Source organism: Apostichopus japonicus, chromosome 3 (genome assembly GCF_037975245.1).
Source record: "Apostichopus japonicus isolate 1M-3 chromosome 3, ASM3797524v1, whole genome shotgun sequence".
Taxonomy (NCBI): Eukaryota; Metazoa; Echinodermata; class Holothuroidea; order Aspidochirotida; family Stichopodidae; genus Apostichopus; species Apostichopus japonicus.
In genome coordinates, this window is record NC_092563.1 from 9,542,425 (window position 1) to 9,568,253 (window position 25,829).

General features: G+C 36.0%; 2 protein-coding genes across 3 annotated transcripts; one reads left to right on the top strand and one right to left on the bottom strand.

Annotated features, from left to right (window-relative positions):
* Nucleotides 1–16: 16 nt before the first annotated feature.
* Nucleotides 17–5,334, bottom strand: LOC139962620 (uncharacterized). Of its 2 annotated transcripts, XM_071962771.1 has the most exons (4): nucleotides 5,013–5,319; nucleotides 3,159–3,321; nucleotides 2,108–2,244; nucleotides 23–1,633 (listed from the first exon to the last, which is right to left on the bottom strand). In XM_071962771.1, exons 2-4 carry the CDS (start codon nucleotides 3,268–3,270, stop codon nucleotides 1,520–1,522), a joined length of 363 nt encoding a protein of 120 aa, XP_071818872.1. In that variant the 5' UTR covers nucleotides 3,271–3,321; nucleotides 5,013–5,319; the 3' UTR covers nucleotides 23–1,519. The 2 variants fall into 2 exon arrangements, with proteins under 2 accessions (XP_071818881.1, XP_071818872.1); XM_071962780.1 differs by lacking the exon at nucleotides 3,159–3,321 and having other exon boundaries at nucleotides 17–1,633; nucleotides 5,013–5,334.
* A 2,995-nt stretch (nucleotides 5,335–8,329) lies between these two features.
* On the top strand, nucleotides 8,330–23,111 carry LOC139962631 (uncharacterized). The gene is made up of 5 exons (XM_071962792.1): nucleotides 8,330–8,584; nucleotides 14,600–14,815; nucleotides 16,239–16,357; nucleotides 19,762–19,811; nucleotides 21,913–23,111. Exons 1-5 carry the CDS (start codon nucleotides 8,402–8,404, stop codon nucleotides 21,924–21,926), a joined length of 582 nt encoding a protein of 193 aa, XP_071818893.1. The 5' UTR covers nucleotides 8,330–8,401; the 3' UTR covers nucleotides 21,927–23,111.
* The last annotated feature ends 2,718 nt before the right edge of the window (nucleotides 23,112–25,829 follow it).

Here is a 25,829-nt window from a genome sequence, read left to right on the forward strand (position 1 = left end):
CTTAACCAATTAATTGGTTATTAATTGTTGACTTCAGTCAGCTCTCCCTCATCTGTTCCAGCGTCCAGCACTGCAGCTCTCCAGTGTAGGCCAAAAATGAATCGAACAACATTTTTTTATGGTATTATAGCTTTAACACAATCATGTATTGCTCTTGGAACTCTACAACAGCATGCAATTTACATAAAATGATATGGCAAGGATGATATGAGGTATACAGTCAAGGTTAGTTCATTTGCAAAGAAACAATATCGATGCAACAATGCATATAAGATTTTACAATTTTCTGTGCCGACTGTGCGTGTGCAAATAAAGAAAAAACAACAGGAAATGGAGCTTTTATTAAATAAAGGGCAGGCAAGCACTATGGACGGAATCTGCATTGTTAAAACATTTGCCATTCCAACCTTTCTGAAGAAAGTAAACAGCAATATTGTGCATAGTTTTATAATGAGCACAATAGCCTATCAGAAAAGGGAAACTGCTGTCAAGACAATTTTAATGGTAGAATTCATAATACTGATCAGAGAAACCACTTGGTAAAATGGCTTTAGTTTTATAGCACACTTAGTTGAATGTTTACACTTGAAATCATAAAAACAGTATCATAAAAGTTGCAATAAGGACGGATAGATAAAACATTCCCCAAAAATTCATGTTGCTAAATATAAGGAAAACTATAGCTGTTCAATTTGAAGAAAAGCTTCAAAAACAAACGTTCCCAAGCTTTAATATTCAGAAAACTTCATCAGTTTGAGTAACAACATAACCAAAATTAGTGGACGGACAAATGAATGAAAGAATTTAACCCTTACTCCACTGAAACCTCATCATATAACTCAGGTGGATGTTTAGTATCTTCAAGTAATAAAACAAATGATACTTAAGGAGTACAAACATGGTTATAATAAACAGATATCAAGGGTCAGAAATTCATACTCTAAAACTGCATGCCATAAAAAGTTGGGTGACATACTTTCATGGTATGCATTACATCAGACTTAAATTCAGTCACATTGTAACATGTTAACTTTGCCTGTTTTTTATTCCATAAAAATTTATAAAATTTACAAAAAGGGACATGTAACACCCCCCTCCCTGGTATTGCAAGTATTAATCTTATGCAACCCGTCCACAAAAACACCAATTTCCAACATTTTCAGTAACTACAGGAAGTGATACATGAATAAGGAGGCTAATTACAAATATTGTCATGCAATGATCTCTTTTCAGACTTGTCAAAAAATAATCAATATCAACTCAATAAGCCCCTTTAATGGCCAAGCAGAGTTTAGTCAGAGTCCGGTCTCAGGATCGACAGCAGTTCTCTTACCCGTGGTGTTACAGAATCATACTGTGTTTCAATATTATAAATGCCTCTCTGCAGAAAGGTCCACGGAGACTTACACTCCAATGGATATTTAATATTGAAGACCTGAAAAGTTTTAAAGCAGACATCTATGCCTTTAACAACCGAGGGCACGGAATATACAATGTTGTTCAAAAATACGAAGACTTGCTAAACATCCAGAACAGAAGTGCCAATTACTACGACCTGCGGCTGCCAGGTAACAGAATGGTTTCGGCATTCTGTGTGTCTTTCTTCCTTGAATTTCTCCAAGTCCGCTCCAACCTGCAATGTAAATGAGTAAATGTGTTACTGAAATGAGCTGTTCACAATTGGGAACAAGATATGTAAGAAACAAACCATCATAATCAAAATGGTACTGGAACTGAAAGGCATTTAAAAGAAATAAGAAAGTAAGGTATAGTTAAATGGGTTACAACTACACCAGCCTCCCTGCATGTCCTATTCCTTAGCATTTGTGATGCTGTGTTTTGACCAGGTAGTTAAAACACATTTAGGCTGCTTAATTATCACTTTAACCAAACCATTCTATCAGTCTTTTTACAACTTTCATTTCTAGCACAAAGTTCTAAACAATTTTTTTAACTTACAACCAATTATTTACAAAATGTTTTGAAACAAAGTTTCTTCGTGTATACCATGAAATAACAGTTTCTTTAAAATGCTGAAGCAGTAAACTCTGCACTCATGACTGCTACCGTCCACAACATGCAATAATACTCTAAGCAAAATACTAACTGGTAGCACTGCAATGAAAGCCCTCATGCTCTCCGATATGGTTGGCTTCCATCTCTTCTGGCTTCCCTTCTTGATGGCAACACTGCCAGGTGTAAACAGACTTGGCATCAAATACAAGGAAGCAGCCCCATAGGTATCTATAAGAAAGGAACAGAAACTTGAACTAGAAATTGGAAAATATGTGAAGCTGTGATAATATCTGAACAAGAGAAGTATTTTTTTTTGGGGGGGGGGGGTAATCTGAATGGAGGATTGTGCCTACAAGTGCTTTGAAAATGTGGGGGTTGGGGGAGATGTGTAACCATTTAGCCTCTCCAAAGCATGATACTCTGAAAGCTGTCAGTACAAACAGCAGTTTTGAATTACTACTGATATGTTTCCCCTGTATAAATTTGGGGAATAACCTCTGGGGGTTCTGCAGTGTCGCCAGATGGGAGTGCCCTTAGTTAAGCTGTTTAGAAAATTTTGGGTGTGTCTGACTCAGTACAAGATATGGGATGAAAACACATGTAGCCTACAAATGACAGCTGATGTTAGACAGGACCTTGAAGCTTTATAAAATCACCTCCTTAATACTACCAGAAGTTCTTTGTTTTGTACAGCCTTAGTTTTTTACCCTGAATTATGACCTAGAACTGTACACTGAAGAGGATGTTATAAAGTATTATACATAATTAAAATTAAGAGCTATGGGTTCTTTTTGGCATATATGATAGTGTCATTGAGGATATTGAAGATGATGTCACACCTATTTGCTACAGTTCACTACATGGGACAAAGCTGAAAATTTTTAAAGAATAGGAACTTTCAATCCACGCACCTACAGTACATTTACTCAAATTTTCACCAAATCACTTAGAATGCATTCCTCTTAAACATATTGCAAGTGATTTTATGTGTGAACTTTTCTTGGTGTTTGTCATCTGACCAGTATTATATTTAGCAACCAACACAGTTCTTATTAACATAGCAACTCAGAGAACATTACAATAATGAGCCAGGGGAATTCTCCAACACAACTTCTACACTGAATACCGAAGACACACTCTACCTTGGGGTAATTCTGGTTCCTTATCCATAAGTGCTAAAGTCCGTTTTATGGCAGGATCCTTCACGTCTAGAGCAACACGGCTGACTACTTGTCTTGAAAAACGTTCCCACATTGAAGTTAGTCTTTGGGACCCTTCATGCAATTTCTGGAAATCTTCTTCAATCTTAAATATGAAAAGTAAACAGAATAAGATGAATTCACCAAAAAGTTTACCCAAAATTATTGAGTTTTCATAATACTTACCTGACAAATTTTTCAAACAAAGAATATGGGCACATCACAACAATACTAATGACATGTGCTAACCAGACATGAATACAGTAAGAACCGTCCCTTTTTTGTAAGAACTTTTGATAAGGATTCTAAAAATTCACCATGCAAACTTGGATAATGCTGGACTGTTCTGTACAATTTCATTTCTCTGCTTTTCACATAGGATTTATTTGGAATAAGATTTTCGTTTGGATTTGGGTTTGTGTAGCAGGGCTAAGGCCTTCAGCCTTTCTCATTCCATTACGCATTTTTCGTAGACAAGCAAGTAGCAAACCAAAATTTGATTGACAGTTGTATGGGCAGCAATAGAACTTTGGTTGAAATTATGCAAGCATGCATTATGACGAGAATTTTCCACAACTTACTGGTGGGGGGATTCACAAGTGACCATATTTACCTAAGGGATCTAAACTTTTGGCGTTCTACACCCGAACAACAACACAGACCTGTAATGTACACACTATTAGTTCAGACCCATCGTTAAACCATTACAATTTAATTTTGCTGTCATTTTCTTTATTTTAAGGTTACAACACCTAGGCTACTGATGCCATTATAATCCAAGCAAGAAATGGTCAACCTCATTATGGCTTTTTCTTCCACACCCAATCATTCAATGTCCAAGATAAATTAAAAAAAGTCTATCACAGCAACAGTACAGTGTTCTCTGGGTTTAACTTAAAGTGGGTATGACATGGCCAAAATAACTTTTGTGTATTGCAAGATTGGATACAGTATTTTATAAATATCATCTCACACACAGTTAAAACCGGTACAATTCAGCATAATTGAAATTTGAATAAAAAAGTTCAAAATCAAATTTCGAAAAATGCTGCAACAGGTCACCTGACTTTTATGACGCAATTGGCGGCACGAACACTGCGCTATTAAAGGACGCGCATCTGGATGTGGAACTAATGTAACGCCATGGTACTACCATACAGCCCATATGCGAAGGATTGAAGTGGTTGACGGCCCTAAGTATACTTTTCTTCATTATTCGATCCCTCTTCTTGAGCAAGTAGCCCAGGCCTAACATTATAAAAACGTGTTGATGAAAAAAATTCAGCATTCCTAATTCCGTCCTTACACTCAGTTTTCAAATTCCTCTCACATTTCCTAGCTGCTGGGACATTTTTGTACCCAATACTGGCAATAGGCCATTACAATACCATGTACATTTTGGTAAAAAGCGGGGACATTTTGGTTGCTAAAAATGCAGGGATGTTTTGGTCTGGGGACATTTTGACTGGATAGCTACCCTCCAAGTTCCAGAGAAACAAAATTAAAAAAAAAGTAGCCTGGGACCTAGGTCTAGCACTAAGCAAGTATAACACTAGTCCAGTGCTAGCTTAGGACAGACCTCAGCCTGCAGGTACAGTAGTGTACGCAGCACTGTAGGAGGCCTAGGCCTACAGCGCTATTATATCATAATGTTAGGCTTAACATTTAGTGGTAACACTAGGCGAATGTCGCTTGTCATGTCACTAAAGTTGCATTGGTAGGCTAGGCCGTATAACCTTAGCCTACAGTAATGCCAATACATTGATTATTACTGCACAATTTACATAATCTTCTTACCTTCAAAGACTTCGTGAAGCATTTCTAGGTTCCATTCTGTTAGAATGTTCTTCACGTAATGGTCCATGTCGATTAAAATGAGCGGAATTAGCTTAGTTTACCTGGTACACCTTGCCGTTGTGCCTGGAGTGCACTCATCAGTGTTGTGTACGTACGTAACTGGGTGGTTAACACAATAAATTGCAGTGCAGTGCTAGTGGTGGACGCACACAATTAAACGGAGAGCGGTTTCCCGCGCGTGGCGAGCCAAAGCATGCAGAGAACAAAGTCACGGATATGACTCATATAATGACGTACTTAGAACCAATTATTTTTGGTGTAGTTAACCTATTGCTAATGTTCAGGACTACCTACTAAATTGGTGTACGTTGGTTACAAGTAAACAATATAATGGTTGGCTTGACCAATTACATTCCAAACAATGGAATTGGTTATGAAATTAACCAATTTGTTTTTGCAGTGTATGGTAAAAGTAGATATGATCATGTGACTGATCTATTCCATGACCTTCATTGGCTTAAAATCAAGGAGAGGGTGTACTTTAAAATAATTTTGATTGTGTTTATGTCTGTTAGAGGACTGGGTCCTAAATATATCCATGATATATTGGTAACCTCTGACCGTAGCAGAAATACATTATTGATAGAGCCTCGATTTAAATCCTCGTATGGGTATCGCTCGTTTGCCAAGGCTGGACCTAAATTGTGGAATAAGCTTCCTGACAGCCTTAAAGAAATCCAAATACTGTTACTTTTAAGAGGCAATTAAAACACTACCTATTTGTAAATGGTTCTGATTTCAGCCAGAATCTCGACCAGGTTTAACTTTTGTATCGTTACCTTGACATTTATTTAGTTGTTTTGCAGCACAGCAGTGCACACAGTTTACTGTAGTAGTTGTGCTTATAAGCCTTTATTATTATTATTATTACTTTGAGAGTATGGTTATCTAGAGATTTGACTCCTATAGGGCGTAATATTTTTGTGAAAACATTTCCTCTTTCGCAACTCGTTTTCCTCTTTATGGTGTTGCCAAATCCACCGAATAGTTTCGTAAAGGATTTATAAAGTATCTGGTCATGATTAATACTATTGGCAACGGAGGATTAAAGTTACACACATCATCAGTTTTATAATTAGTTTAAAGTGTACCTGGATGAAGCGATATACAAATGATATATACGGTACTTGGAAAATGTTTTTTGATATGTATTTGAAGCCGTTTGGGAAACAGGTTATTTTTCATTCTAACTGTGCTAAGAATGATATGAATAGTATAAAAAAATTCTTTCATTCGTCAAATAGTCTATGCCTGGTGTGATATTTCATTCTCTACTCCAACAGAAAATTCGGTAACCAAGTCATTTGGAACAATTCTCGTATTCGTACCGATAACAAAATTGTTATGAATCACATTTTATTGGATAGAAATGTTATTTATATTAGTGACCTGTTTGATGAGCATAATAAGCCGCTAACTTTTGTAAGGTTCAAACAAGTTTTTAATGCTGATATACCTTTTACTTTGTATTGCGGTTTAATAAGTGCAATTCCCCACTGGTGGAAAAGGTCAGGCTGCCATAGTACTGACTTAAGTTTATGTACAACAATACTATCTTGCATTATAATGCCACTCGGGCTAGCTCTATCTCTCAGCATATCTATAAAATGTACTTACATGTTTATATATATATAAATATATATATATATATATATATATATATATATATATATATATATATATATATATATATATATATATACTGATCCATACTGATAATATAAAAGATGAACAAGCTAATATTTTTAACAACGACATACTGATATATTTCGGAGTGGTCAAATTAAACTAGGAATGAATAGAACAACCAGCAATAAAAAGTAAATAGGGATTAGAATAGCTCCAACCCGTATATCGTTACATTTCTATTTAAGTCAGCATTTAAGTCTTTTATTAGGAGACCCTCTTTAATCTTCCTCCTGAACCACTGGGGTTCATTATGCAATAGCGGCACAATGGTCAACAAAAGTAGGCAGATTATGTTTGTGCGCAGTACAATGAAGGTTAATAGCGCCTTTCTGACCACCAAAGGAGCTCATCAGATGTTCTTTGAATCTATCCTTAAGCCGTCTATTGGTTTCTCCGACATAAAAGGAATCACAGTCTGGACAGTTAATCCTATAAATAACCTTTTTGGCATAATCTAACTTATAGGCATCCTTGAAATTGAACAGAGCAGAGATTTTCTTTTGCAGAAAAATTATTTTGATATGTATATTGTCATAACACAACCCCTAAATGTAACTACCTAAAGTCTTAGCGATTTTATCACTGCTGGGGCCACAGTATGATAATTTAACATAAACAGTATTTACTTTGGTCTCCCCATGATCTAATTCAATTACAAGACCCGTGCCCAGTTGTTTTCTTAATTTATAAGTATAGTTTTCCATTTCATGCAACAACTTCCAAGGGTAACCATTTCAAGTCAAAATACGTCTAATAAATTGTCATTCATGAACGAACAAGGAATTACTTTATTCACCAATGTTCCTTTTGAATATACAATTGATGTTATTCTGAATTACATATATATACAAAAACGCATTGTCGTAAACGTGTTGATCTTTGCTTTAAGCAATAATTTCCTAAGATCAACACGTTTAATTGCACAAACAATGCGTTTTTAAAAATGTTCACTAAAACATTTGCTGGTTGTTCTAATCATACCTAGTTTAAAAATCACTCATGGTTATCACTATTGTCGTCTTTTGATGTATATTAGCCCTTGTATTTAATTGATCTTGTACAATTGCCTGACGATGTAGTGGTGACCACTCCGAAATATAGCAGTATGTCGTTGTTAAAAATATTCGCTTGTTTTATCTTTTATATATATATATATATATATATATATATATATATATATGTATATATATATATAATTATATATATATATATATATATATATATATATATATCAATGGTCAATATATAAATGTATGTATATATATATATATTTATATAGCCTATATATATATATTTATATATATATATATAAATGAACATCTAATCTTATATGTATATCTAATCCGTAAAAGCCACCCCCCCACCCCCACCATTTACTTACCACTGATTTGATCTTCCGTTCGGATAGCAACTATTTGAAATGTGAAGTCGAGCGTGGCGAGAAGTGGAATATTAATTAAAGTCCCTTTTACATCAGTCCTTTTCAGAAATAACGGTTATAATGCAAGTCATTTCCGAAGTTTAATTAAAATACCATTTGCAATTGGTATATAAGATATCGCCTGTATGGCAAATACTACATTTAATGAAAATAGATAATCTGTGCTTGGCCAATATCTGATCTTTCTCGAGAACATAACATGAATCTGTTGAAGATGTCGTTCACTTGTGTGGTTTTAACATCACTTATCTGTTTGAGTGTAGTGGTGAGTTCCCCTACGAAGAATTTCAAAAGAAGTTCCGAGCCACTTAATGTCCAGGAATACCTTGATGAGCACAATGAAGACAGAGGTGCACCGGGAGCTTGCGATATGAACACTCTGGTAAGAGAATTATTGAATCATAATAGGATGAAAAGAACTTTTCCATCACAATGCGATTCACAACGTTTAAATTTCAAGAGATTAAAATGTCTTTATCAACAGATTTTTACTATTGGCAATCGAGTGTATTATTAAAAGTTAAACCTTTTCGCCAGATTTACTCAGAATACATATACTGCACCGTTTCCCAACTAACGGTATAGTGAGAATTCCTCCTCTATTTAAGAAAAAGATGCATATCGGGGGAAATTTACCTGTGTCGCGTAGTAACATTTACAAGTTAAGCCTCCAAATATATATACAAGGTTAGTGTAGGCGATTGGTAGGTAACCGCTAGGGCGTTATATTGAAGAGTTCATTGTAAGAATAACAATTGATAAACTGAGTAACCCGAATTATGGAGAAAACTACAATATGTTTTGAGCTCAAGTGTAATTTTTTTTCCATTTCCTAATTATTAAGTAACATAATAACTGCACTTTACGCTTCGAGAAACATGAAAATGACTCTAAATAGGTAAAAAATGTTTTAGATTTCACTTCGTGGTCTGCCTGCATAAGATAACAAGTTGGCATTGCGACAAAAATATTTTTAAGTTATTTAAAAATATTATTATCACTTTATTTTGTAATTATATTAAAGCAGACTTACGTATACAAAGTCAATTCATATTTAACTTTCTGTAATTTGATTCTTTAATGGGGACGCAATCCCAATCATAATTTGGTCTCCTAAACAGCTAAGAAAACACTTGCTCAGTTTGATAGCTATACTAGTTTAAAAAAATTTCTTTGATATCATACTGAAAATAGGATCAAATGCTTTTTACTATATCTTTGGTTATATTTTTTCAGCCTATAGGATGTTAACAGTGTTGACATTGAAACCTACGAAAGCCCATTAGTGTCAAACAACTAATATTTTTAATTCCTAAAACGAATTAATAATTCGTTATTACGAATTAATAAGTCGTAACTACGAATTTTTTTTCTCCATTTATTCAGCATATTTCCTTTTAAAACAATATAGCATATACATATTGTTATAATTATAATCACCTTTTACAATTCTTGCATAGAACATGTTTTAATGAAATTTCAAGATCGGAACAACTCTGGGCATTCAGAAAATGCATGTTGTAATTGAATATAACTTACTTTATCTTTCTTAAACTTACTTGATTTTGAATGGATGAAACGTTCAATATCAATTGCAAACTTAAATTTATAGAAAAAATCGCAAATATTTGGTAAGTTCTTATTTCGCTTACAATCATAAATATAATACTTCATGTGTATTATAAGAAAATTATATGGGTGACTATATCCATTTCCGTACCCGAAAAAAATCCTCTTGCAGTCGGAACTTTTGATAAACGATGTAAATACATTTTATAGATATGCTGAGAGATTGAGCTAGCCCGAATGGCATTAAAATACATGATAGTATTATTGTTCATAAAATCAGTACTATGGCAAACTGACCTTTTCCACCAGTGGGGAATTGCACTTATTAGACCGCAATACAAAGTAAAAGGTATAACAGCATTAAAAACCTGTTCGAACCTTACAAAAGTTAGCGGCTTATTATGCTCGTCAAACAGGTCAGCAACATAAATAACATTTCTATTCATTAAAATGTGATTCATAACAATTTTGTCGTCGATACGAATATGAGAATTTTCTTAAATGACTTGGTTACCGAAATTTTCTGTTGGAGTAGAGAATGAAATATCACACCAGGCATAGACTATTTGACGAATGAAAGAATTTCTAATACTATTCACATCATTCTTAGCACAGTTAGAATGAAAAATAAACTGTTTCCCAAAACGGCTTCAAATACATATCAAAAACATTTTCCAAGTACCGTTTATATCATTTGTATATCGCCTAATCTAGGTTCACTTTAAACTATTTATAAAACTGATGATGTGTGTAAGTTTTAATCCTCCGTTGCCAATAGTATTAATCATGACCAGCCTCTTTACTTTATCGGGGTTTCCCGCCCATATAAAATCGAATATAATACTTTCTTAATTCTTTACGAAACTATTCGGTGGATTTGGCAACACCATAAAGAGGAAAACGAGTTGCGACAGAGCAAATGTTTTCACAATGATATTACGCCCTATAGGGGTCAAATCTCTAGATGACCATAAACTCAAAGTATTCTTCAGTATAGAAAATTTCGGTTGATAATTCAGCCGGAACAGATCATTGCCATCATGCCGTAGCTACGAATTAATAATTCGTAATAACGAATTAATAATCCGTATTAATTATCGAATTAATAATTCGTAATTACCATCTGTTAATTCGTAAAATATTTTCTGTTTGGCACTAAAGGGCTCTCGTAGAAACCAATGCAATCACTGGGTCATGTTATCAGGTTCAATATTAAAGGTTCAGCATTTGAAAAACCGACCTCAATTATAGAAAAATAAATATTGCAAAATAAACGGAGAAAAAATATTACAATTAAAGTGCGTGTAGCAGATGTGACGATCATGGGCGGCGATCATGGGGGGATGGGGGGGGGGACATGTCCACCCAATATTTTAGGTGGGGGGATATAGTATCTAATATCCCCCCCCAATATTTGGTGGCATAGTTTTTTTTAAGCATATGTTTTGTATTTTTTCAAATCTCTAGATGACCATAAACTCAAAGTATTCTTCAGTATAGAAAATTTCGGTTGATAATTCAGCCGGAACAGATCATTGCCATCATGCCGTAGCTACGAATTAATAATTCGTAATAACGAATTAATAATCCGTATTAATTATCGAATTAATAATTCGTAATTACCATCTGTTAATTCGTAAAATATTTTCTGTTTGGCACTAAAGGGCTCTCGTAGAAACCAATGCAATCACTGGGTCATGTTATCAGGTTCAATATTAAAGGTTCAGCATTTGAAAAACCGACCTCAATTATAGAAAAATAAATATTGCAAAATAAACGGAGAAAAAATATTACAATTAAAGTGCGTGTAGCAGATGTGACGATCATGGGCGGCGATCATGGGGGGATGGGGGGGGGACATGTCCACCCAATATTTTAGGTGGGGGGATATAGTATCTAATATCCCCCCCCAATATTTGGTGGCATAGTTTTTTTTAAGCATATGTTTTGTATTTTTTCAAATCTCTAGATGACCATAAACTCAAAGTATTCTTCAGTATAGAAAATTTCGGTTGATAATTCAGCCGGAACAGATCATTGCCATCATGCCGTAGCTACGAATTAATAATTCGTAATAACGAATTAATAATCCGTATTAATTATCGAATTAATAATTCGTAATTACCATCTGTTAATTCGTAAAATATTTTCTGTTTGGCACTAAAGGGCTCTCGTAGAAACCAATGCAATCACTGGGTCATGTTATCAGGTTCAATATTAAAGGTTCAGCATTTGAAAAACCGACCTCAATTATAGAAAAATAAATATTGCAAAATAAACGGAGAAAAAATATTACAATTAAAGTGCGTGTAGCAGATGTGACGATCATGGGCGGCGATCATGGGGGGATGGGGGGGGGGGGACATGTCCACCCAATATTTTAGGTGGGGGGATATAGTATCTAATATCCCCCCCAATATTTGGTGGCATAGTTTTTTTTAAGCATATGTTTTGTATTTTTTCAAATCTCTAGATGACCATAAACTCAAAGTATTCTTCAGTATAGAAAATTTCGGTTGATAATTCAGCCGGAACAGATCATTGCCATCATGCCGTAGCTACGAATTAATAATTCGTAATAACGAATTAATAATCCGTATTAATTATCGAATTAATAATTCGTAATTACCATCTGTTAATTCGTAAAATATTTTCTGTTTGGCACTAAAGGGCTCTCGTAGAAACCAATGCAATCACTGGGTCATGTTATCAGGTTCAATATTAAAGGTTCAGCATTTGAAAAACCGACCTCAATTATAGAAAAATAAATATTGCAAAATAAACGGAGAAAAAATATTACAATTAAAGTGCGTGTAGCAGATGTGACGACTGACGATGATGTGACATTTAGACCTGATCAAAACTTCAGCCTTAAGTGTTACGTAACGTTAAATGTGTGATATCTCTCAAAAGGAATTGTCTCCCTAACCAAGAGATTCAAAGGATTGTCTGGTGGCCCAAAGAAGTTACCTTAAACAATGATAAATCATTTTCTAAACATGTTGTCAAAGTATGAGAACGCTAATGTTGCGTTTGACAGAGGAAAGATTTTTTAATCGTTAAGGAGGGACACTTCTAATATGATTTGAACAGTACGGTACAGCACGTGACGTCAACTATGCTAATGCATGATTGCGACATAACCCACGCTTCGTACAGTCCCTGCAGTAATCACAACAAAAACCACGTTTGTAAACAGATTAATTTCTTCCTAAATTTTCGATGAAATTTCCTATAAATTAGATATGTTTTCAAAAACTCCTTAATCCGCAATATATGTAGTAGATCGGTGGTTTCGTGGTCTTTGTGTAACACAAGATCAGTTTTAACAGCAAACTCTTCGTTGTTCATACATCGCGTTATCCAGCTCCTGTGCGAAGAATGTTCGCATGTGTAGGCTACTCTAACGTTACAATCGGACAGTTCTGCGAAGCCTAAGCTTCTCGGTGAATTTTATTTCAGCGATTTCGAAGAACAGTTTATGAACTGTGGTTTTGAGTGTGAGAGTATGTTTTGTGCAACGCCATACGTATACCAACTGGGCATGGTACAGTAAGATACAGTATAGTAGAGTAGAAAATCGTCAAAGACTCTGAAGAGTCCGTGGGCGCTGTCTCAAAGCGATGCGAGATGACCGGCGAAGTGGAGCTGATTGGTGACCACGTATCCGCAGATGAATCCGGGAAAGAAGCTGCTGTTTTGCTTCCTCCATGGTGAGACCGGTTGAGGCTCTGATGTTATCATACCAGGTCATCCGACGCCGCCCACGACTACTCACTGTGCCCAGAACGGCACCTGACAAGAGGTCCCACTGGAGACCCTGTTGACGGGTGATGTGGCTGAACCAGTCCATTTTTCTCTGCACAATAGTGTCATAGGTGAATAGCCATCTACCGTCTATCATTCGCATAAGTGACTCCTTGGTAACGTGGTCGCTCCAGTATACACTCGCGATATGTACGTTATACGATAGACATTCACAAGTGCGATTTACACGTGGGAGTGTATTGCTGCGGAAATGGGAGTGGTAACTTCAAGTCGCCTGTTGTGCCTATTTGCCAGAACTAAGTCAATCACCATATTGAAGCGTTCGTTCGATCAAACGGTACTTTTGGTGAGAAACTGGTGAATTAGAAAACCAGATTTCTACAAGAAGACAACGTCGAATGGGGACAATTTTTACATGGTTAGATAGAGAAAAATAATAACTACGAGGACAATGTATCAAAATCTTCCACCAGACAATTTCTTTTATACATGCTAGTAACATCAGTGTATATGATGTTGCCACTCACAGAAGATCAACGGTATCTTTAGGCCAAAAGGGGTAATTCTTCAAAAGCACCCAGCGACGATATAACTACTTTCATATCGGTATGCACAATCAACAGGAGCAAACGCCTATAAATCTACTTCAAGATTCAATAACTTAAATCATATTAAATGGGGGTTTCCAAACGTCATTGGGAATTACATGGAAAAGAGAGGAGATAAAATAATTGCAATTAGAACATGCATCGAATAGGTCATTATTAATTATTATTATTATGGTTTTATAATCTCTATTTAATTTGTGTTAAAGACACTAATATATTACACATTTTTGCATACACACAATTATCTTTCAAATATGATAATATCTCTAACATATTTACAAAACCAAACAAACATAAAAGTTAAAACTTAGTTAATAGCAAATCAAGTGCAAGTTACATTTTTATTCAGAGGCAGTTAATACAAACAGTCATACATTTTTTGTGCAATACTTTTTAATCCACGTTAAAAAGTAGAAATTGACTTGCAGATATGTTATTATCGTTAACTGCAGACTTGGGATGATGGATTAGCGGAATCAGCGCAGGCTTGTGCTGATCAATGCGCCTTTGCGCATTGTAGGACCGGCGAAAATATTTATCTTACTAGCAGAGACAGCCCTGCGCCCACTGCGGAGGAGGTGGTCGCAACTTGGTACTCAGAAGAGATAAACTACAATTATCAACTTAATGACTGTGCTGACGGGAAAATTTGTGGACATTACAAACAGGTATCTATCCATCCATCCATCCATCCATCCATCCATCCATCCATCCATCCATCCATCCATCCATCCATCCATCCATCCATCCATCCATCCATCCATCCATCCATCCATCCATCCATCCATCCATCCATCCATCCATCCATCCATCCATCCATCCATCCATCCATCCATCCATCCATCCATCCATCCATCCATCCATCCATCCATCCATCCATCCATCCATCCATCCATCCATCCATCCATCCATCCATCCATCCATCCATCCATCCATCCATCCATCCATCCATCCATCCATCCATCCATCCATCCATCCATCCATCCATCCATCCATCCATCCATCCATCCATCCATCCATCCATCCATCCATCCATCCATCCATCCATCCATCCATCCATCCATCCATCCATCCATCCATCCATCCATCCATCCATCCATCCATCCATCCATCCATCCATCCATCCATCCATCCATCCATCCATCCATCCATCCATCCATCCATCCATCCATCCATCCATCCATCCATCCATCCATCCATCCATCCATCCATCCATCCATCCATCCATCCATCCATCCATCCATCCATCCATCCATCCATCCATCCATCCATCCATCCATCCATCCATCCATCCATCCATCCATCCATCCATCCATCCATCCATCCATCCATCCATCCATCCATCCATCCATCCATCCATCCATCCATCCATCCATCCATCCATCCATCCATCCATCCATCCATCCATCCATCCATCCATCCATCCATCCATCCATCCATCCATCCATCCATCCATCCATCCATCCATCCATCCATCCATCCATCCATCCATCCATCCATCCATCCATCCATCTATATATATATATATATATATATATATATATATACATATTTATATATATTTATATATTATATATAAATATTATATATATATATATATCTTTTTAGATATGTATCTAGAAATGAATGTGCAGAAAGTGGTGTGACAGATAATAGTACATAAATGAAGATCAACACACCAGAAAAAAGGGATTCTAGTAGTGTGTGAATGCGTATAAACTTGCTTAGAATAAGAAAATTAATATATTAGATCATTCATTGATACTAAAATGTAAGTGAACACAAACCAGTTTGAACAGTAATAATTCACTCAAACTTAGTCATTTGAATAATTATTCATATCGGGCCGAGTTAAATGAATCACAATGTAGATTTTTAAATCTTGGTTTTATTACTGTACGCCGCTTGTTCCCTCCCCGACACCACGTTTTTTACTTTGGCCTAATGTATCTTTCCAGCCCCATACATGGAAGCCATTGTCAATGATATATATATTTCTAATGCATATTTATGACGTTATAATAGAAATATACATTGTTTTTGAAATACACTTGACAGTATTCTTTTTCTTCCTTTTAATTATTAATCAAGGTTGTGTGGGCAGAAACATCCAAAGTTGGATGCGCACACAAATTCTGTGATTCCATTGAAGTTGTCCCTGGCAACGTTTGGGAAGGAGCCTGGTTAGCAGTATGCCAGTACGATCCAGCGTGAGTCAGTTATTTTACATACGTCATCATGATCATCATAATGATGAGGGTGTTTTGTATTGTCATTTGTAACTGTAAATTCTCTATCGTCTCCCTGTATTCCTATCTATACTGAATGAATCTCTTATATATCTATATCTCTGTTCATGATGCAAGGTTCAGTTTCTTAAACACATTCTACTTTCATCGGACTCAGTATATTACATGGGCGTCATAGGTTCTTCACGAAACCGACATTATATTTGTATTCTCGTTTAAACCTCTAAACGTAAACTATAAACAATAATACCAACCTAGAGATTCTGTTAACTCGAAATTAATAAGAACAACGAAAATGCAAACAGAAAAAACACGACAAGGGGGTGGAACATAGTCAGCAAATATCATTAAAAAATTGCCTTAAAAGGATAAGTCTTTAAGTCACGTTTAAAAGAACGCAGAGAAGTAGTAAATCTGATTTGAAATGGGAGGTGATACCATTCTTTAGAGGGCGTAAAATTTAAAGGCTCGTTCTCTTATTTTAGTGTTTCCTTTTTGTTTATGCAGGAAAAGCTGAGTTACTGACCTAAGAATCGTTTGATAGACTTTTATTCATTCAATTATATAGTTAGGGGCAGACAATTGAAGCAAAGTACTCAAATCTTTAAACGCACACGACATTCAACAGGCAACGAATTACTGTGGTATAAAATGACTTAAATGTAATTTATTGCAGATAACTTAGGTGAATCATTTAAAGGCGGTAAATATACAATTTGTTTACATCAATTTAATGAGAAATTTAATAATCAATTATCATACATCACAAGAGCCTGAATTAGCCTTCTAGTGGCAGCCTCTTCGAGAAAATGACGGATTTAAGCATCTCGAGCGAAGATAATACATTGCACTTCGATTTTACATATCACAAACTTTTCCATTGACATTTCCGAATCAAATATTGCACCTACATTGTTAAAACTTAGAATAATTACATATTTTTACATCATTGACGTTTAATGATATTACACTTGCTACCAATTACTATGAACTCGGTATAATCAACGTTCATTCATACTTAGTAAAGATTCCTAAATCCTATTGGTCCATTCAGGTCAGCTGACCGTGGTTAATCCTGTGAGTAACGCACGGTAAAATTACGGGGCATCACTTTAATAAATCTTTGGTTATATGTAACCAAAAATGTTTTGTTTTATGATTTTTCCCCCACACAAATGGTAGTGTATGAATGAACGGGTTTAATCAACGGTCTAGCGTGCGTTACTCACAGGATTAATGCACTCCGGGTGTTAATGCTATTGCTGGATGCACTCGGGCTCCGCCCTCGTGCATCGCTTGCATTATCCCCCGATCGTGCATTAATCCTGTGAGTAACGCACGCTAGACCGTTGATTAACCCCTTATTTAATGTTAACAAATTCATTATCATCCACCGTTTAACACATCTGATACAGCCCGATAGAGTAAGATTCTGGTCCTAAATGTTAAAGCCATTAAATGTAACATACAATCGAGTGTCATTGGCATTGAATGGTATCCGAGACAATATTGTCTAATGACATCAGCCAGAGGCGCTGTATGCAGTGTTATAAAAAGCGAGCTCAAAACAGGACCATGGGGGTACGCCAATGTCCAATTTTAATAGGATTGGAGTCAACACCATCGACACTGACCCTCTGAAAATCTCCCTTCCAGGTACGATTCTATCCAAGGAAGTACACTGGCTTTAATGCCAAAATGTGTTGAAAGCGATTCAACAACTTTCCATGATTCAAAGTGTCAAAGGCTGCACTTAGATCTAATAACACGTACGCGACCAACCATTTTTATTTCATGTAAAATACTCACAATAACATTTAAACTCCAAATAAAGCTGTTGCCGTCGAATGGAAGCGATGATAGGCGGACGAAAACTTCTTTACAAGATTATTGACTGCTAAATATTCACTAAATTTGATTGGCTACAAACTGCTCACAAAGTTTAGATTTCAAACTTAGGTTGGATATATCAACCGTCTTCTCCAGACTCGATTGAATGACGGCAAATCTAATTTAAATCTTATTCTGAAAAAAATCAGCAAATTTATTATGGAGATTCTGAAAATCAGACACAATTGGATGAACACCGTCAGCTTTACCTCTAAGCAGAGCTTTTGCTGTATTAAAAAAATTTCCTTTGTCAGAACCTGACTCAATAATCATATTCATTTGATACCCTCTTTTTGTCATTAACACAGAGACAATTTTAATTATTCCACTTGTGATTTGTGGGCTACACAATCAGCAAATAAATCTGGTTCGATAATACCAATATTATTATATATGGTATTTATATGGCTAGTGAAGATTTAAACTATTTGTGGTTTTAGCAGGCCGGAATAAGTAGAAGATTATGCTTTGCATGTAACCATTTTGTCGGTTATTGCAATGAAACATTAAGGTTCTCAAGACCAGGTTTCGTGAAAAAGACAACAGATTGATGACTTATATATATATATGAATATATATATATGAATATATATATATATATATATATATATATATATATATATATATGCATATATACATATATATATATATATATATATATATATATAGAAGAAGGTGGAGGCTGGAAGTTTTTTCACTATATATAAATACCATATATAGAGATCAAACATGATGCTGACCAATATATATATATATATATATATATATATATATATATTATATATATATATATATATATATATATATATATATATATATATATATATATATATATATATTGGTCAGCATCATGTTTGATCTCTAGATAAGGCAAAATATGTCACCAAAAACAGAACTAGTTTTGTTCGATACAGGTGACAAACGCCTACAGTGGAATTACGATCTTCCTTACCGGTTTCGAGCCTCTGGACATACAATCAGCGTCCATAGCCTAGTGGTTAGGGTGTCCGCATACAGAGCGGAAGGCCCGTGGTTCGAATCCCGGTGGAGGCTGAAAGTTGTTTCACTGTTCTTGATTTTCCAACCCATTACGTTTTTCATTTATATATATATATATATATATATATATATATATATATATATATATATATATATATATATATACATACATACATACATACATAGCAATTTCATGGAAACCATATGCAGTTCGATTTCCGCACAGTGTCGCTGAACAAGTTAAGTTGGTATGGCTTCCCTATACTTTAATATTATATCGTCAATGATATGGGGTCAAGAGACAACATAAACCAAGATATTTATTTAAAGTTTGATTTTGGCTACTTATTTATTATTTTTATACAGTTTACTGTTATTATTGTAAACATGAAATTGTGATATGTCGTTCATACGCATAGCTGTCTTTACTACCGCGTGCAGTTAATTAACATTCTATTATTTAACCATCTTGACAGGGGTAATGTTGGAGCGAAGAAACCTTACACTGCAGAGGGCTGTGCACAAAGTAAGTCCAAATATTCTCACTAGATATGTTTCTTTAGTTTTATCCGATACTAAAGTTAACCGTCTCGTTCAAGACCCTGGTATTCTGCTGTTACTTTGGCTGTTACAATTAATATCAGTGGGCCCTCACTTCCTCTTTCGAACATCTGTCAAAACCAGTTCGTTTAAGACTGGTTCAAGAACAAAAATGGCATCTTCATGTGGGTCTCTGAGAAATTCCATGAGACGGTGTAGAAAATATTTCAAGTCCAGTCTGTTGTAACATGAAAAACTCAACCAAATGAATATTTTCCAGTTTGTTTCCATAAACACGGAACATTAACACAAAAATTATTTGGTCTTCTTCGTTTTATGATGTTGCGTTTGTTCAATGCCACAAGGATGACAGAATTGATTTTTAAAAAGGTTTTATTTAACGTCACACAATAGTGCATTGAAGTTAGGACCGTTGCATATAAACCCGGCATTGCTCGTCTCGGCATAATGTGACCCCTCATTTTACCTTCTGCCTTTTCTTTTTCTCTTTCTTGTTCTTTTTGTATTTGTTTTGCTTTTTATGGAAGGTGAAAATCAGTAGTCTCACTTAAAAACAAAAATTATTTCTGCTTGAAAACTACAGCTAGACTGCGACAAAACCATTACATTAGAATATCTTTACATTTGAATATGGTCAATTTAGATCCACATCATACTGATGGGATTCAGCTAATTATGGAAGTTGGCCATGTGTAATTAAATATAAGTCCATTAGATGATACACTTGAATGGTATTCTTTCCATATTTTCCGTCATCCTCGAAATTGAAGTCGAGGGGGATGTTGACTTTGCATCTTGGTCCAAGAACTTCATTGCCCTGCTTGTTTAAGATACAACCTTGATTGGTTGGGACAGTGTGCCCTTAGCCCTATTTGTATATGATAAATTGACTGCAATTTACACAATGACGTCGCCATGTGAAATTCCCGCCATGAAATGGAGTATCGGTTAAGTAACCATTATGGAAGATAGTAAATCAACACGCTATCTCAATTACGAGAGCATTCATATGCATTTTAAGACTCGTCAAGTAATAACGCAGCCGATTCACACAGAGATTGCAGTAACTACTGTGAATCTTAAAATTTTGTACCACAGTAAATACTGGGTCCGGGTCGTGTTGAAAAATCTGATAAATTGGTAGCATGTGCTATAATGAGGTTTACAGTAAGAAATGAGGATATGTGTAATCCCAATAAATCCCAACAAACTGGATTTGTTGGAATTACACATATCCTCAGTTCTTACTGTAATTCTAATAGCACATGCTACCGATTTTTAGCACGAACCAGTTCTTACTGCGGTAAAAAAACCTTAAGAATTTCAGTAGTAACTGTGTTCTCTGTGTTTATCAGGTGATACTATACATTTTTATGTTATTTTGATCAAAGAGTGTATATAATGTATCATAAAATCAAGTAACTCCTTCTCTGCATCTTCCATAGTATAATATTTGTGCGGCACAACGTATTAATTTAATTAGATCTAAGGTCATTTATGTAATAATCTCAGCTTTGGTCATTTGTATTCACTGTGTGTTTGCAAGCATTCAGTGGTCCGGATAAAAACACAACAATAAAAAATAATTCACACTATAGAAATATAAACTGAAACGTCGACACAACATCTTTCTGACCCATGCAGTTAACTTTATCATATTACACGATACTTTTAGTAAAAGCATCCCGACTGAACCTAAGAGTAAAGACTACAAATATCCAACAGTATTCCATTGGTTCGAGTAATCAGATAAAGAGAACAATTATAAACGTGAGATTACAGAACTGCTGATTCGTATTTTACTTACTTAACGTACTTTTTATGTTGTTATATTTCTATTCACGTCAAAATATTACAATTCGTGTTGAATTGTAACAACCTGAGTGAGTGAATCAATTTCAACAGACACTATACCTATCAAAGCGGACGTCACAAACAGAAGTTTTAAGAATGAACATTTTTCAAATTTAAAAACTTGAAAATAACAGGGATTTTTGTGTGTGCATATTTTTATTTTATTTGTTATTGTTCGGAACTAAGATCTTGTTATTAATATTTCTATACAGATGCAGCGAAGTAGTGTCCGACCTGCAGTGGCCAAAAAAAAAAGAGCGTAACATGGTCGCTAGTTAGTAACCATGCATTTTCTTTGGTGATGGGTTATCAATTTCGTCTCTTAACTTTGTTTGGAAATCAATTTGTTACTGGGTCATGTCAGATTGCACAAGTCTTTAAGTTTAGCTTTTGAAGAGCATTTGCCCATACGGCATAAAAGACCCCTTACTGTGATCTAACTGTACTCAAGTCTGGAATTTATATAGTTTAAATTCGATCAACCATATCTCGATATGAGGGCTGATATTGAGATGGAGTTTCAACTATTAACAGTGTGGAATAGTTTCTCTTCAATATAAGTTTTAAATTGTTTATCACCAAAACTAAAAAAGCCTTTAAAGCAGGGTTTCCCTAACTTTACCCCCCCCCCCCATGAACCCCCTGGTATGATTTGTCCGCGAAACCCCCAACTTTTCGAGACACGATCTGATTAATTATTATACTATAATACGCATATCAGTGCTTCGTAAAAAGATCAAGTTCAGTTCTTTATCTCCACGACGTACTGTCATGCGTACACCAACTTCACCAAAGTCATGCGGCCTGTGTCTGTTTCAAAATTCAGTTATTTATCACATGCACGGTAAAGTACTACTATGGCAACGTATGCGTAGGGAACGCGAAAAGAGTTTGTCGATAGGTACGACTTTGTGCATTACTAAATTATATGATATATCAGATTTATTTCAACAAAAAGTATTCTAGTTTTGACTTTCAGAAACGTCTCACGAACCCCTGGAATGGACTCACGCACCCCCTGGGAACCCCTGCTCTAAAGCCTTTTTGCCTGATGAGTGTCCGCTACCGTGCAATCTGACATGTGTTCCCATTTTCCAAGAAAAGTTTTGTGTCTTCTAATTAGCATGCTTAATTTAAATTTGTTAAAGCATCTTGACTTTAATTTAATATACACTACATGTTGAGAACATATCAAAGACAGGCACTTTTATCATGATGATATCATATGAAAATCTATGGACATGTCATAACTTGTGATGTTGGATGTTTCTATGAGTTGTGATAAAACAACAATGTTACGTGTGCCAAAGTATTTAAATTAGTCAAAGTGGCCCTATGCTGTTAAATGTCACTAAAGTAGCTTCATATTTTACCCTAAGAAATGTTGAATAAAAAACATTGTTCTCTTCAATTTTCTTTCTCGTTTATTTTATGTCTTATTATTTTTTGTTTGTCGAATTCCGTTGGAGTTTGGTCATTCATTGTAGATAAACGAAACATCGATTACAGCTAGACGAGTGTCACATACCTAAAGCAGTCAATCTGTCTTTGAGGTGCGTATTTGTATAGCAGAACAAAACATACTGACTTCATATTTGACTGCGATTTCCCTGAAGTTACCATAAGCATGATACAATTTGTAATACCTTATACGAGTCATACACTTTTTTGTTTCTGTATTATAAATGGTATCCAGTATTGCCGTATCAAAATCAGTCAATTGCACTGGTTGAACAACAAATATTATTCTTCTTTATTGAATATGGTAAGTCAGTAGCACATGTTACCGTGTTACGAACACAAAGTAGTAATTACTGATGCATGGTTGTTGGACATGAACAGTATGTTGCTGTACCAACCATTTAGTGCGAGTTCATTGATACGAGTCGTATCTAGTAGCTTTATGCTGTAGGTAGGTCTATGGATATACCCTAACATGGCCTTTCTTCGTTCTCGGCATGATGGCGTAATTTACAGAGAGGTGTGAACTGGAATCAAGCAGTACCGTACCTTCTTTTCTTCATCTCGTCGGCATTCTCATCTTCTTAAACTCCTTTCCCGTCGCGCAGTTCTTTGTCTTACATGGGAACAAGTTAACAGCTTTGCAGTTGTTACAGTGTCACCTGTATACACATGCTACCGTGTGACGAACACAAAGTAGCAATTATTGATGCACGGTTGTGGGACATGATCAGTAGTTGTTGTACCAGCTATCAGGGGCGTCAATCCGATTTGAAACGTGTGGGGGGGGGGACCTAATCGATTCGAGTATTCCGTCCGTAAGTACTAGCTATGCTGAGCGCCACCATCCGTTGGCGCGCAGCGTACCAAGAAAATTTCAGGTTTCAATACCTGCCAGATCGCTGGAGATGGCACTTACCAGGTTGGATAGCAGCCATCTAGTTGTTTGATTTCGGGAAATCTCAGGAAATCTGCAATAAAGTTCATGCGACCTTAACTTTTGGTGGATTATTTCTTTTATTAGTGATTCCAATTGGCTTGAACATTAGAATCCAGTGCAAGTTGACAAATGATGCGGCGAACTGGAACCCTAGCCCCATTTTGCCCTATGTTTCTGGATTGAATACCCCTCATTTGATCGAACCCGCATGAAAACTAACAATCTGTGAATACATTTACTTCGATATGGGTACATTATATTGCACCAAGTCGGTCAAGGGATGACCTCAGGGCCTCAGATATAGGCCTATAAGAACGATGTCCCATAATGTCCCCGGACAGGCCGTATAGGCGAAGGAAGCTATCCGCCGCGACTGCATGTGAGTTTCTCGACTTGCCGTCCTGGGAGTCATACCACAAAGTGGTACATTTCCTCTTAAGCCATTAGTAATTTAAAATAACTAAGTAATAAGGCATTCTACGAGAATACATTTCTATGAAATTTGAAACAAGGATGGCAAGACAAACCAATTCAATTATATTGTCAGGACCTCACACATGCGCTGCATGTGTTGTCAGACTTAGAATAGGTCCCATGTGAGTGGTGGCTAAAGTGATGAAGGCATCAAAATAAATCAGTGGTTGTTCGTTGGAGTCCTCACGCAGGTTACCTCGGTTGCTAGGTGGATCTGCATCTGGTTCTGGTGAATTCTGGTCGGAGCGTACTATGTAACCACCGTGTACCCAGTGACGTAGCTAAGGCCTGATGAATGGGGGGGGGGGTGTAGTGGCTGAAAATCCAACTGGACTGGTTTTGAAGCCAGGAAATTCCGACTGCTGCCTTGTTCCGAGCTTTTTTCGATACATTTTGTACCAACTGGCACTCATTTCACAAGCTTATTAGCCCCCCCCCCCTCCCCCCTACCACAATCAAATATTTTGGTGAACACTTCGGGCAATATGCTGATAACTTTTCGGGCACCTACTGAAAGAAAGATAATTTGCAATGTGCTTTTTAGTGGTTAAACTTATATTATTATCACCATTAATATTATAACGACTTGCCCAATGATTCTAACAAATATGGAAGGGTAATAAGACGGAAAATGATTGTATGTTAATGGCATGCGATATAAAAAACCGATGCATGGCTATATGATGCGCATATAAACATGTGGAACGCGTGAAAAAAAAATGGATATATTTTCGGGCAAGTTGTTACAGCCCCCCAAATCAAATTTGGCTCCTACGCCTATGACGGTAGTTCTATTAGGCATTTGTTTTGGAGTAAATAATACGAAGTTTTCACTGTGGAGTATAAGAATCGCGAGATACAATTTCTCAAAGTGGCAAGGAAAACGTGGTAAATATTACTGATTAAAGGTCAATTTTGACCGATTTTTTTTCAATTTTTAGGTCATGCACAATCACATGAATAAATGAATAGGCCTAGATAAACTAGAGTGCGACAGTCGGAAATTCCGACTGTCGCACTCCAATTTGTCAACTATCGTCAGTTTACCAAGTTTTATGGCCGTGAGACACCCCCACACCCCATCTAGCGACGTCGCTGCGTGTACCCACTGTACTCACTGTGGAGTAAACCCCGATATCAATCAACAACAAGGTAACATGGGATGCGCTTCTACGGAATATGCTCCCTATTTCATTTTCCCAATATTAGGGAACGAGCACCGTCTTTGAAACACCATCTACAACTAATCAACAA

Bases quoted from the DNA above. Each gene is read 5' to 3' on its own strand.
- LOC139962631 (XM_071962792.1), top strand. From the start codon at position 8,402: ATGAATCTGTTGAAGATGTCGTTCACTTGTGTGGTTTTAACATCACTT. The intron at 8,585-14,599 runs GTAAGAGAATTA...CGTTAACTGCAG, and splicing joins CTTGCGATATGAACACTCTG to ACTTGGGATGATGGATTAGC. The intron at 16,358-19,761 runs GTGAGTCAGTTA...CCATCTTGACAG, and splicing joins GTATGCCAGTACGATCCAGC to GGGTAATGTTGGAGCGAAGA.
- LOC139962620 (XM_071962771.1), bottom strand. From the start codon at position 3,270: ATGTGGGAACGTTTTTCAAGACAAGTAGTCAGCCGTGTTGCTCTAGAC. The intron at 2,245-3,158 runs GTAGAGTGTGTC...CCTTTCTTATAG, and splicing joins GGAACCAGAATTACCCCAAG to ATACCTATGGGGCTGCTTCC. The intron at 1,634-2,107 runs GTTAGTATTTTG...TTTACATTGCAG, and splicing joins CTTTCATTGCAGTGCTACCA to GTTGGAGCGGACTTGGAGAA.